This window comes from Heterocephalus glaber, unplaced genomic scaffold (assembly GCF_053883595.1).
Source record: "Heterocephalus glaber isolate CG9 unplaced genomic scaffold, H.glaber_assembly_v1.0 deba00001532, whole genome shotgun sequence".
NCBI classification, from domain to species: Eukaryota; Metazoa; Chordata; class Mammalia; order Rodentia; family Bathyergidae; genus Heterocephalus; species Heterocephalus glaber.
In genome coordinates, this window is record NW_028258330.1 from 23578410 (window position 1) to 23592832 (window position 14423).

Consider the following 14423-nt stretch of genomic DNA (forward strand, 5'->3'; position numbering starts at 1 on the left):
AATCCAAAAACTAGGTTTTAGAAATATTTATCCCAGCTTTGAAATAAATTTTCAAAGAGTATTTATTGACATGAAATGTTCACAAACATCATCTGAAAATAACTAATATGATCCAAATTTTATTATTTAAAACATATATATAGGCACATAAACATACCTAAAAGACTAAAGGAAATAAAACATTGGCCTCATTTTATGTTAATGTATAAACATTACTCAACTATAGCTTATTTTTCATCTTTTTATATTTTAAAATTTTTTTTTTTTGGTACTGAGGATCAAACTCGGGTCCTTGCCCTTGTGAGGCAGGCGGTAGAACCACTGAGCTAAATCCCCGGCCCTATATTTTTTAATTTTTCTACATGAAACTTTTTTTTTGTTCATTTAAACTTCATGATGTATACCAAAATTTTTAAACTTTCTTACACAAATAAATACATATTTCTTTTATAAGCAGAAAATAAATAGTTTCTAAATCTCACCACCCAAGAACTACTAAATTAACATCGATATGTTTACATGATTTTTCTTCCCACTAGGTTTGTGGAATTGGGGAGATAGATAGATAGATAGATAGATAGATAGATAGATAGATAGATGGATATATAGCTACAGGAGGTGTGTTTGTGGCCTCCTTTCCCCATGTGACCCTCCTGTGTCAGAGCAGAGCTGTTTGACACCTGAGGGACCCTCAGGAAACCTGGGCCCTTGAAGGTGGTTCCTGCAGGAGCTGTCCCCATCCTCACGAATCTGCCTCACTTTCTGGCCCTTTGCTGCAGGAAGACACTATGGAAGAATCTGGGTGGAAGCTGGTACACGGTGATGTCTTCAGGCCACCCCAATACCCCATGATCCTCAGCTCCCTGCTGGGGTCAGGCATTCAGCTCTTCTGTATGATCCTGATCGTCATCTGTGAGTGTTCTGGTTGGTGCAGGGGCCCAGAGGAGCATGGCCTGCCTGACCCTGACACATGGCTATCTCTCCATGAACCTCAAGAGAAGAGGGCAGGCTTCCCTCCCTGGAGAAGGGCCAAACACTTGGCACTAAGCAGATGTGTCAGCTTCTCGGGGCTAAACAGCTACCTGTCCGTCCCAGCAGCAGCCCTAGCCCCTGGAATGCTGATCCTCCTTGCAGCTTCCCTGCTCCATTTATAGAGCCCAGTGTGTCTACCCTGTCCATGAGGCCACATCACACTGTGAAGTTGGCCACCTTTTGTAGTCAGGTTAAGTGCCTGACCCAAAGTCAATACCAGGTTTAGTACTGGACTCAGGGCATTTTTCTTTAACAAATAAAAAACACTAATATATAGTAGTTACAGACAGGTCTAGAGTCAGTCTGCCTAAACTTGTATCTTAACCTCATGCCTCCAAGCCTTAATGACCTTAGACAAGTAACTAAACCTTTCTGAGCCTGTTTCCTTGTCTGAGAAATAGAGAAAAATCTCCACTTTGCAGAGTTGTAGGGTACATTCAGTGCCCTGTGGACTAGAAGCTGCAATTAAGATTAATCCAGTCCAGGCCCAGCAGCTGTCATACCCCTCTGAACCCCACCTAAGAACCAGTCTTTCCCTGTATAGGGGACAGAACCATGTTGTTGAGAAGGCCAAAGGAGAAGGGAACCTCTTCTAGCCCCCTCTGCCCAGGGTCCTATCAGCCTGCTCAGGTAGGATCTGGGGGCCTGATGATCAGCCAACCTGAGCCTGACTCTGCCATCCCCCTACCCCCACAGTTGTGGCCATGCTTGGGATGCTGTCGCCTTCCAGCCGGGGAGCTCTCATGACCACAGCCTGCTTTCTCTTCATGTTCATGGGGTAGGTGTGTGAGAGAGGTTCTCAGGGGCCAGCACAAGCCTCCTTCATACCACTAACAGGCCCCCTTGGTGTGGACTCCTGCCCTTTTCCCACAGGGTGTTTGGTGGATTTTCTGCTGGCCGTTTGTACCGCACTCTAAAAGGTCATCGGTGGAAGAAAGGAGCCTTCTGTGTAAGTGTCTTAAAGCAATCAGTGGGTCTGAAAAGGTCCTTGATAGGCTTCCCAAGAGGAATGTAGACCTGCCCTATGGGGTTTTCAGGCTAAAGACTGAGCAGCAGTGTGATGGAGCAGGAGGACCTTGCACCCAGGCATCAGCAGTTCTGGGTCTTTACCCCACAGGTTTGAGACAGGACCTCTCCAGGCCTTAGTTGGACCATCTATAAAATGAAGGGTTTGAATTTGGGTGGCTCAAGCAAGAGATAGACTAGAGGATTCACATAGAAAGGATGACAAGGCTGCAGGAGAACCCCCTGCCCAACAGGATAGAGAGACTGGCCTTCCAGGGTAGAAGAGGCCAGGCTTATGTGACCACAGCCTGTTTTCCAGACTTGGTGCCTCTGTTGCTCTCCAATGAAGATGGCTCCTGCCCTTCTCTCCCCTACTGAGAATGAGGAAAGATCTTGGCACCAAAAAAGACCATAGAACTAGAAGCCTGGGGCCACCTCACCTGCCAGGGAGCCCTGAGTCCCTCCTTCCTGCAAAGTTTTTTCCTATTCATACTCCTGGTATCTAGTGTAGTACCTGGACCATAAATTTTGGCCACCAAGGTAGATTCCCTGCACACAGCAGAGTGAAGAGAACCACAAAGGAAAGAACCAAGTGACATTTGACCTGGTCCTTGAAGAGGAAAATTTCAGATGGAGGGAAGCAGTCAGCAGAAGGGCCTTGGGTTCTACAGCTGCCCAGATCCTAGTCCTGGCTCTGTTCCTACCTGGTCTGTTAGTCATGAATGGCCCTCTGAGCCTGTTTTCCTATCTCTCCAATGGGGATAGTTGCATCTGCCTCTCAGGGTTGCATGGGTAGAAAGGGACTGAGTGTAAGATCTGGTATGGCATTAGTGCTCGGGAAGCTGATACCTGCATAAAGACCCAGTGTCAGAAAAATGTAGGAGCAGTGACCAGCTGTTGGGTGGGAGGGGCGGTAAGACAGAGGCAAACCTGGCAGCAGAGTATGGGCACCAGGTTGCAGAGGTCCGTGGTGATCATGGGCAGTGCATAAAAAGAAGGAGGCTCAAGTTTAAATCTGGGGCTGTGGTTGCCTGTGCCTCGACACCAGCCCAGGAGATTCTGACAGACTAGAATATACCACAGTAGGTCAGGAGGTGGGTTCTAGTGTCATACTGCCTAGGTTTGAACCTCTGCCCCACCCTTGGGAAACTAAAGATGGGGGGCAGCGGCAGGAGCAACACTTAATGTCTCTGGGCCTCAGTGTCCTTGTCTTTAAACGAAATAATGTTAGTCCTTCCCTGCTAATCATGTAGTGAGGATAAGGTGCGATAAAGCATGCAGAGCCCAGCATTTGCCATCCCTAAGACGCATTAAAGCTTACTTAGCATTATTCCAAAAGGTTTAGGATGGGGCCTATGTGTTTAAGAAGTTTTGTTATTTGTGCACTCAGCAGCTCTTTTTCTAACAAGTATTTATTGAGTAGCTACTATGTTGTCTGGTGGGAGTACATCAGAGAACATGGTGGATTCATCCTCCCAAGGAGCTTACAGTCTGCTGGAGAGAGGAAGCCTTTGATCAGGTAGCACAATGCATACAGATGCTTGTCATTTTAGGGTGGGATTACATCCCGGTGGCCCCATCATAAGTTGGTAATATCCTGAGTTGGAAATGCATTTATTGTACCTAACTTATCAAATATCATAGTACAGTTTACTGAATTCGTATCACTTTCACACCATTGGAAAGTAAAGAAATCATCAGTAGGGGCGGGGGATTTAGCTCAGTGGTTCTGGTGCCTGCCTCGAAAGCACAAGGTCTCGAGTTCGATCCCCAGTACCAAAAAAAGAAAGAAATCATTAGTAGAGCCTTCATAAGCTGGGGGCAACTGTAATTACACACTTGGATGGAAGCAAGAGAGGTGCAGTTTCAGGGATCTGAGTGAGAGGTGTGTAGACCTGAGGTCTATCTAGTCTGGGTCAGTGAATACTTCCAGGAAAAACTGGTTCTTGAGATGAGTTTGCTGGAAGGACAAGGAAGGGTTGAAGCAGGGACCTCCCTGGATACAGTTCCCAACCTGGCCCCTCTTGTTCCCAGACGGCAACACTATACCCTGGTGTGGTTTTTGGCATCTGCTTCATACTGAATTGCTTTATCTGGGGAAAGCACTCGTCAGGAGCGGTAAGTGTCCTCACCCTGCCCCCGCCCACTAAGGGGACTGTGACACAGCCCCACTCCCCAAGGCCACTTCCTGTTGTTTCCTTCCCTTTTCTGAGTCCCCAGAGTTCTGTTCCCAGCCCTGGGGGTAAGGGCTGGTTGGGGTTTCCCCAGCACTGTCCATTGTTTGCCCATGTCCTAAGCCCTGGCCTATATGGGCTCTCAGACAGCTGGCCAAAGCTCACTTCTCTAAAGGAAGGTTTCCATTGTCCAGGGGCCAACTGGGGTGTTCCCCTTTGTGTCAACCAAGGTGGAGCTGCTTGGTGTGAATGTATTAGGTCAGTAGCCCAAAACAGGGCTCTCCTTGAGTCCCACCTACCAATCAGCACCAGTCCCTGCAGGTAGAGGCAGAGAGGATGGGAAGGGGCAGGTGGTCTGATCCTTAGAATGGGGATCCCAACAGCCTTAGTCCATTGTGTTGCTAGCAGCTGTCCAGGACTCACTGAGTAGGGTTTTGAACTGATTTGAGGATGGGGGAAATGGAGTCTTGGTCAGTTAGCAGGGTTGTGGTAGAGGTGGGGCAGCCACCTGTGCCCTATCTGCACGTGCCTGTTAAAAAGTCCCTGAGTGAGGCTCTAAGTCCTGGCTGCAGAGGACTAGCCTCACCCAGGAGCCATGGAAGCCACCCTCCAGAAATACAATCTTACCTGACCTCTCACTTCCTCTTTTTTTTTTTTTTTTTTTTTGGTACCGGGATCGAACTTGGGTCTTTGTGCTTGCAAGAGGCAGGTAGTGGAACCACTCACTTCCTCTTTTTTTAATACCCGTGTTCCTGCTTTCCAACATTTTCCTGCCGATTACCAGATGCACAGTTCAGACACTTGGAGAAATTTCGGAAAGTACAGAGAAGTAAAAGAAGTTAAAAATAACATAATCCAACCACCCAGAGATATATAGTCTTTTTTCCATATAGACTTATTTAAAATGGAATTAGTGGGCCAGGAATTTAGCTCAGTGGTTCCGGCACCAAAAAAAAAAACAAAAAACAAATAAAATGGAATTAGTAATTTACCAAAAAACTCAGATGTTTACATGGTACTTTGTAAAAAAAAAAAAAAAAAAAAAAAAAAGTGTTCTAAACACTTTACAATATTATTTCTTCCTTTCTGTATGATTCCTCTTTTTTTTTTTTTTTTTTTGGTGGAACTGGGATTGGCTCAGCCTTTACACTGAGCTACATCACCAGCCCAGGTCTCCCCCTTTTTTTCTTTTTTTTTTTTTTAATTTTGAGATAGAGTCTCACTAAGTAGCCCTAGCTGGACTCAGACTTGCTGTCCTGCCTCAGCTTCTCACAGTGCTGGTATTACAGACCTGCACCACCATGCCCATTTCGTATGATACTTATAAAAGTTTAGCAACTCATAACTGTACAGAAAAAAATAAAGAAAATGAAAAATCAGTTCTCTCCCTCATATCTCATCCAAGGAAACAGTGTTAACTTTTCGGTGTAAGGCTTTCCTGGTGCTTATATATATAATATTTTATTAAAATGGAATTCTGAGCCAGGCATGGTGGCATACACCTATAATCCCAGCACTCCGGCGGCTGAAATAGGATCACCATGAGTCTAGGGCAGCCTCAGCTACTTAGTGAGCCGGAACTACATAGGGAGAGCCTGTATTAATTAATTAATTAATGAGTTATTTTGTACATACAATATTAAACCTGCATTTTACACTTAAACATACATCGTGGTATTCTATTTTAACCAAATGAGCACTTCATGCACTTTGTTTTTTCCCTTTTTTCTGTTCACTTAATGGATCCTTTAATGTCATTTGCGTTCAGTCTAGCCCCTTCTTGTCCCCTTAGGGTTTTCAGTCCCTTTCTTCTCTCATCCTCTCTACTTCCTCCCTGGATGACAGGTTCCTGGTATGACGAGGTTCCTTCTTTACTGGGAGCCCAGTCTTCCTCCCCATTTGCAGTATGCTTTCATCCCAGGAAATTCTTGGCCTCAAGAGATTCTGACTAGGATCCCAGGGTTGGGTGGGATGTGTGCGGAACCTTCTCCGCCATGGTGGCCTTGCTGTACATGTGGCTTCTTCCCTGGAGCCCAAAAGTTTCCTTTGCCCCTTGTGTAGCCCCTATCCTAGGCATTAGAGCCTGGTAGGGTCCTTACAGCATTGTGTCTACAGGTACCTTTTCCTACCATGGTTGCTCTGCTCTGCATGTGGTTTGGGATCTCCCTGCCTCTTGTCTACTTGGGGTACTACTTTGGCTTCCGCAAGCAGCCATATGACAACCCTGTACGTACCAACCAGATTCCCCGGCAGATTCCTGAACAGCGGTGGTACATGAATCGATTTGTGGGGTGAGTCTTCTGGTGGGGACAAGAGCAGAGGGCTTTTGGAGTATGTGGGGCCAGCACTCCCCTGAGCCACACCTTAGGAGGACATGGAAGAGGGTGCTCTCACCAGGAGCTTCGATCAGTGTTCCTGCAGCAGCTGTAGCCATACTAGTAGACTGGATGAAAGCTCAGTTTCCCTCCATGACAAAGAGGACAGGGTTGCAGCAGACTTCATGCCAGCCTGGGGACCAGGACGGGGAAGGGAAAGATGGAGGGTATGGTGGGACAGTTTAAAACTATCACTTGAACCTGTTTCCCACCTGTAACTGTGGGAATGGTACCCACCCTGTCTACCTCTTGAGAGGGTATAGTGCCTCAGCAGCACAGAGAGGTCCCCCACCTGCATAGGCACTGTCTCCACGTCACTGTGGGGGAGGGGAAGCTTGGGTTTCCTGATGGCCAGGTCTCGGGCAGTGTTGACCCTAGTGCTCTGCTGCAGAATTCTCATGGCTGGGATCCTCCCCTTCGGTGCCATGTTCATCGAGCTGTTCTTCATCTTCAGTGTGAGTACTGCTGCCTGTCCCCACCTTTCCACAATGCAGCCATGCCTGCAGCCTGGTCTCTCCCTGTTGCTTAGGCACATTGCCTCTTCTTGCCTATGAAATTGCAAACAGGATGTTTAACCTTTCACATTTCCATTCTGCACCCTGAAATTGGAAAACAGACTTGCCTGCCAGGACAGCTTTGGAAGGTGAAGGAAATACGCCACGTGTACAGAGCCCGGTGTGTGGAAAGGGCTCAGGATATGAAATTTCCTTCAATAATACTACAGATCATTCACCCCCATGATGAAGATCATTGCTATATCTTTCCAGGTCCCTTCCCTTTCGGTGAGGGGGGGTGAGACAGGGTCTTACTGTGTAGTTTAGTCCAGGCTTGCCTCGAACTTGTGGCGATTCTCCTGCCTCAGCCTCCTGTGTGCTGGAATTACAGGCAAGCACCACCACACCCAACTCCCTTCCCATCTTTTACCTGTTGACATCACCCAAAACTTAAGGCAAGAGGGGAAAATGTTTCCCATTGTCTAGATCTTTGTGGTCTATAAGGGCACTTGGCATTCAGGAAATGCTACTGCTGTGATGTCACTCCTACCTGGGAGTGCCAAGATGGCAGGAGGGCTCCTCAGAGCCCTGTAAGTCTAGTGACCCAGCCCATGTCCAGCAAAGATGGTGCCATGCCCCAGTCAGTGCTGTACAGGTACCTGCTATTACAGAGTAGTAGCCCAGCCTATCCCTGATGGGCCCCTTGCACACTCAGGCTGGCCTAAGTTGGCTGTCCTTTGGTCCCTGTGCATTTCCCATCTATGTGCCCCTGGGCCAGTTACTATCCTGTCTTAGCCTTCACCTCCTCAGCTATACAAGGCCACGCTTACATAGGCTCCCCTATGGAGTTAAGTGTAGCACAGCACCTGTCGTGGTAAGCTGCTCCTGAGTGGTGTTGGCTGCTCTAGGTTTTGATTATTTTCTTTTTTTTGTTTTTTTGGTACCGGGGATCAAACTCGGGTCCTTGTGCTTGTGCAGCAGGTGGCGAAACCATTGAGCTAAATCCCCGGCCCGATTTTGATTATTTTCTACACCTTCAGACTGGAGCCCACAAAGAGCAGGCTTAACCACACCCCAGCCCCTCCCTAAGAACACCATAGCTCACTCCTTGCTCCAGTCACAACCACATGCCAAGTCTACAGGCCCAGATAGTATCCTGATGGTTTCTCCATTCTTGCTCTGGTGGCAGATAGTATGCAGGGGAAGGGGAAGCTGAGTAGAGGCGGGCCAGCTGAAGATTCGCTCTGCTGTGTCCACAGGCCATCTGGGAGAATCAATTCTATTACCTCTTTGGCTTCCTATTCCTTGTTTTCATCATCCTGGTGGTATCCTGTTCACAAATCAGCATCGTCATGGTGTACTTCCAGCTGTGTGCAGAGGTAAGGAGAATGGGGCTGGGAAGTGAGGAGGGCAAGGGCTGGACCCAGCATTAAACAGGTGAGTGAGGTTGTGCAGAGGCTAGTCTGGGTTTCCCAGGTGGTCCCTGACTCAGACTGTCTTGGTCTAGTGAGTTGCTTCCTTCTCCAAGCCTCCCATTTCTCAGCTGAACTGCAGTTAATGATACCATACCAATTTCACTGCATGGTTGTGTGGGGTAGTCACCACAGCTTGATAAAGGACAGTAGGTTTGTCAGTACCAAGTTCACTCTAGTGGTAGTTTCTCCAGCAGCGTGATGCAGATTGGTGAACTACCCTACTTCTGGGGGCTAGCTCCTGCAGAATAGGTAAGCCAGGGCCATGGGACTACCAACCTGGACCTGGATCTGGGTCCTCCACCAGAGGCTCTGAATCTTCAACAAGTTGCTCAGTGTCTGTACTTCTACTCCTCCTCAGGTAACAGACCTAACTTGGAGGCTGCTTCAAATGCTAAATGAGCTGATTGAGATGTAGTCCTTAAAGTGGTGCCTAGCACATGGAAAGTATTTGCTCAACACATGATAATTTTGGAGAAAAGGGATGTAGCTCAGTGGTAGAGCACTTGTCCAACATGTGAGGTGCCATGGGTTCAATCCCTAGTACTACCAAAAATTAAAAAGGATTTGCAAGGCATGATTGTGCATACCTATAGTCCCAGCTACACAGGAGGCTGAGCAAAGAGGATTGCAAGTTCAAGAGTAGACTAGGCAACTTAGGAAGCCCCCTTCTTAAAAAAGGCAGGGTATGTAGCTAATCCCCAATATCTTTATATGTATATAGTTGATTATTTTTTGTTATTTTTTTAATTGAGGTATAATTTATAGACTGTAAAATATATCCTTTTTAATCTGCAGTTCTATCATTTTTAGAAGTGCACAGTTGAGTAACCACCATCACAGTTAAGCTACAGGACATATCTGTTACACAAATGTTACTCTTCTTACTCAGAGTCTTGAGCTCCTGAGGCAGCTATATAATTTGGCTGGAAGAGGGCCTGGAGAAAGCAGTGACCCTCTTTCTGTTTCCTCCTCAGGATTACCGCTGGTGGTGGAGGAATTTTCTAGTCTCCGGGGGATCTGCATTCTACGTCCTGGTCTACGCCATCTTTTATTTTGTTAACAAGGTACCACCCTCCTGGAGGGCCCCTCTGTCCTCTTTAGGCAGGATAGTGGAGAGGAGGATGCTGAGGGGAAAACCTCAGTGTCAGAATCTTACTTTCCTAGCCTGGCATGGTAGCACACGCCTGTAATTCCAGCACTCAGGAGGCTGAGACAGGAGGATTGCTGCGAGTTTGAGGCCAGCCTGAACTACATAGTGAGGGCCTGTCTCAAAAAAAAAAAACCCAAAAAAAACCTTACTTTCTCACTAAAAGTGGGGAGGACCACTCTTAGAACATGCATCTTTTAAGAAATGAGATTGTCTGAGTTCTGTATGTTTGAGAGACAACCCTTTAGGGTAAACGACAGTGGAAATATTGTGTGCAAAACCTGAGATAAAATACCCCCAAAGCAGTGCTCTAAGGCGATGTGTCTTTGAGACTGATAATACAGTATTCACCTCAAGGTACTAGGAAAAAAATAGGAAAGAGTAAAAGTAGATGAAAGGAGTTAATAAAGATCAAAGAAGAAAATGCTGGTATAGCCTCTAGAACCCAGATTCAGGACCCCAGGTTTTCTGTCTCTAGGGGCGTCCTTCTCTTCCCCACTCAGTATTGTGTGGTCCTGCAGAGCAAGGAGAGGTCCAGCAAAAAAGGGCTTTGCCTGTGTCTCCAAGGCCAGCCACTTTGCCATGTGAGCCCACATGGATCACATGTGGGCTGACAGCAAATGGAAGGTGGCTTGCACAGCTAGGATAAGCTCACAGAGGTCATAGTCCCTGAGGAGTGACATGAGTAAGAATACAAACAGAAGGGCCAGGGATTTAGGTCATTGGTTTCACCGCCTGCTGCGCAAGTGCAAGGACCCGAGTTCAGTCCCCGGTACCAAAAGAATACAGACAGATCCCAGAAGTTTTGATAGATTTATGTATGATACATAAAAGCAGATGTGCCTGTGAAAGGAGTTCAGGGGGCTCTGGTGCACCCCTCACCTTCCTAGCTAACACTGAAGACTTGATCTCACCTATTGTACTTTGGCTTTCCAGAGCCCAAAAGCAAATATTTCTCTGCTTGCGACCAGACCATATCTGCAAAACAGTTGTAGGTCTGTTGGTTGAAGTTAAGAATGCTTTTCCCCCAAACACCAGGTTGGACAGGACTTCAAAGATCATGTAGCAGGGTGCCCCCAAGGTAAAATTTTATTGAACCACCACAGTGATCATTCATTTGCCTATCATCTGTGGCTACTTGCATACTGCAGTGGCAGTTGAGCAGTTGCAGTAGCCTCTAAAACCTAAAAAAAAATGATATTGTGGCCATTTAAGAAAAAGTGTGCTGACTCCTGCTATGGCACATCCAGTGACAAAAAAGATACTTCTTTCTGACACTCCCATTCTTCTAGACAGCTCCTGCTATTACAGAAGTCTTTCTTGAGTCACACTGCAATCTGCCCCCCGTATAACTTGCATCTTCAGATCTTAGTCCTATTCCAAGAATCAACCACAATAAATCTAATACCTCTTCTATATGAGTTAGAGTTCTTGTGATTGGCAGGTGACCAAAACCCACTTCATACTGGCTTAAGCCAAAAGAGAACATATTGGCTGATAGAAATGAACAGTTTAAGAAGATGGAGTCCTAGCTTCAGGCATAGTTAGATCCAGAGTCTGAAAAATGCCAGAGCTCTGTGTCCATACCTTAGCTCTGTGTGTCTGCAGGCAGGATCTTACCACAAAGTAGAAACCCAGCCAGTAGTAGCTCTAGTTCTCCTCTTTTTATGTAGCCTTGGCTACATGAGCTCTCAGGGCTCTTCCAGCCTTGTTTTTGCTTATCCCTTTCCTGGTTTGACCATTGCCCTGCTCCTTCCTCCCCAGTGCCATCACCCCTTAAGTACCCATAAGATGCTTGTAGGAGAGATGGGGGTTGAGCCTAAAAATAGCACCTTTACCCCTTAGACTTAGAAGAGAGTCTTAAGTAGTGACCTATCCTATTTTCTTTATTTCTTTTTCTTTATTGTTTTCTTCTGAGCTCCTGGCACTTTGTGACCACATACATACCCATGGGCCCTGGTGTGCTGGCCACACCTTGGAAACAAAATTTCAGATTAGCTCCATTTGTCCCAGGAAGCACCACCACAACTCAGATTCCTTTTATCACAAAGGAATCCTAGTCACAAGGGAATCTGAAATGTTCCAAGATCACCATGAGATGTTAACAAAAGGACAGGCAGGGATGGGGGATTTAGTTCAGTGGCACCACACCTGTTTCACAAGCGCAAGGTCCTGAGTTCAGTCCCCAGTACCAAAAAAAAAAAAAAAAAAAAGTGACAGGTATTCTTGGGGAAAGGAATATAGGCTGATGGTGGCTCTCTGGTCCTTAAGGTCAGAGCTTTGGAGACCTCTCCTCACTGTACCTTCTGCCATCCAGCAGTGTTACTGTGCTGTTCTAGGGACTGGAGGACCAGAGAATATCCCCACTGTGGTCATTCCTGCTTATAGTATTCTGGTCCTGAGGTCATGAGCATCCAAAGCAGTTCACAGGCCCTGGAAGAGATAAAAGCTAGCCATGGTTGTGAGCCCCTTTCCCTAAAAGGTGGCAGTTTTACCACTACATGAGTGGGAGTTGGGCAGTTTGTCATGGCCACCTGGTACTAAGCATCCATCCCTCTTTTCTCTCCCCACTTGTTGCCCCAGCTGGACATCGTCGAATTCATCCCTTCTCTCCTCTACTTTGGCTACACAGCCCTCATGGTCCTATCCTTCTGGCTGCTCACGGGTACGATTGGCTTCTATGCAGCCTACATGTTTGTCCGCAAGATCTATGCTGCCGTGAAGATAGACTGATTGGGGTGGACCACAGCCAGGCCCACTCCATCCTCCGACAGGAAGCCACCCTTTATAGGGAACTGCAGGCACGCAAAATAAAATAACTCCTGCTCATTTGGAATATAACTCCTGGCACAGTGTTCCTGGATCCTGGGACTGCGTGGGGGGCGGGAGGGCCTGTAGATAAATCTTGCATTTTTCTTCATCTTATTCCAGTTTTGTGGGGGCTGAGTTTTTTGTGGGTTTTTTTCTTCATTGCTAAAAAAGTTCCCTTTAGCAGGAACTCTGACCTGTTTGTTCAGGTTTATTTTGGTTTGGGTTTTTTTTCCTTAGTTTTTTTTAACAAATGGATCCAAGACGGATAACTCCACCAAGATACTGGGTTTAGTCACTGTCTCCACCTCAGTTCCTCAGGGCTATTGGCCACCCCACAACTAACCAGAAGAAGAGATGCTAGGGCCCCTGTGACAGTTCTGAGCCTCACCACCTGTGCTCATCACCATGGATGCTGCGACACTAACATTCTAGCCCGGACAGCCCCCTCAATGCCAAGCAGCCTCTTCCCCCGATCCACTTCTCTCTTGCCCAGCCTCCTCCCAGGCTACCAAGGCAGAGCTTCCAGCCAGGCCTCTGAGCCACCTTTTCACCAGGAGCAAGCCCAAGACTTAATGGCTACAAGGAAAGCCCCTGGAAGCACTGGGGCAGGTACTGTAGGACATCAGGAACCCCCACCCCCACCCCCGCATCAAGCAGCCAGAGTCTGCTGACCAACAAGGAGGAAGAGGAGAGACTTGCAGTGAACTGTTCTTGTGCCAAGAAACCCTGGACCTGGAGTCAAGTATTTGCAGAGCCAAGCATCCACCTGTCTGTGTCTGGGAAGGGATGGCTAAGACCACTAAGGTCCTCTCCCCTTGGGACTGCTCCCCAGTTCTTTCTTCAGGGGCTGCCAATCTTTCCCAAGTGCAGATGGTGGACCTTCTCCACTTTCAGGGCAGAATAAGGAGGCCCGGAGATCTAACGTGCCCTTCTTCAGGTGGCAGGCAGAGCCATTCTATCTCTGATGTCCCCTGGCCTCACTATTTTTGCTCACTTCTTTTAGCCAGATTCAATGCCCCCCATCTCCCACCTGAGTTATTTTGGGACACACAGAGAACTGCTGAGAGAAGGAAGTTTTATCATTCCTTCCCTATTTCCCAGGACAAGGCAAGAAGCCCAATGTTGCCAAGCTGGAAGGAAGAGACTCGTGGCTGCCTGACTCCTCTAGAAAGCCCCACTCTTCCCAGCCCCAGGCCACCTGTACAAGTCATAGACATTGGCTCTCATGTCCACCTGGGATTAGGATTTAAATAATGGCCTCTTGTCCTTGCTCTGGTCCCTTTGAGACTCCATGAGACAAAGCTCAGGATGCTGGTTATTCTAGGAATACCCCCCCACACACACACACACACACCACTGCCCCAGTCTCCAGGGCCCTTGCCAGCTCTATCAGTCAAATTGGTGAGTTTCTGAATCTTGCCTCATAGTGACTCCTCAGTGCCAAGCAGCATCTACCAAGAATCAGGTTGGAGAAGAGGGAACCCAAGCAGTAGAAAATGGTATCGGAATCTTTTGTTCATTCAAATCTTGAAATTTTTTCCCCCTAAAAGATTTTCTTTTGAGGGGAAGTGGGGAAATGGACTCCACAAAGGGTTCAAACATTGTCAATTTTTCTGACTTTAAATCATCGTCATTATTTTTAATTTTAAAAAATGCCTGTATGCCTTTTTTTGGTCCAACTGTAAATAAAAATGCCATTCTCCTCATGTCTCAAATCACATTTAGGGTTATGGATCTGAGGTCTGATGGCTTCCCCAAGTAGGTTGTGCTAAGTAGTTGTCCTTGAAGCTCCTGTCAGGCTTTCTAGCTAGGGCTCAGGCACTGCTGTTCACTACCTAGTACATAACCTCTCTTGTTTGGTCAGCACCCCCCTCCCATCTATACTGAATTACAAGCATGTGCCCCTCTAA

General features: G+C 47.1%; 1 protein-coding gene across 6 annotated transcripts in view; it reads left to right on the forward strand.

Moving 5' to 3' along the window:
• Positions 1–14219, forward strand: part of Tm9sf4 (transmembrane 9 superfamily member 4) — a 45775-nt gene extending 31556 nt beyond the window's left edge. For all 6 annotated transcript variants that reach the window (XM_004840585.3, XM_087188840.1, XM_087188839.1 and 3 more), the window contains 9 exons: positions 780–912; positions 1729–1810; positions 1906–1981; positions 4072–4155; positions 6327–6502; positions 6978–7041; positions 8340–8459; positions 9530–9619; positions 12286–14219. In XM_004840585.3, coding sequence (XP_004840642.1) covers positions 780–912; positions 1729–1810; positions 1906–1981; positions 4072–4155; positions 6327–6502; positions 6978–7041; positions 8340–8459; positions 9530–9619; positions 12286–12435 — 975 coding nt within the window. In that variant the 3' untranslated portion in view covers positions 12436–14219. The remainder of the gene's footprint in view (positions 1–779; positions 913–1728; positions 1811–1905; positions 1982–4071; positions 4156–6326; positions 6503–6977; positions 7042–8339; positions 8460–9529; positions 9620–12285) is intronic.
• Positions 14220–14423: the final 204 nt, after the last annotated feature.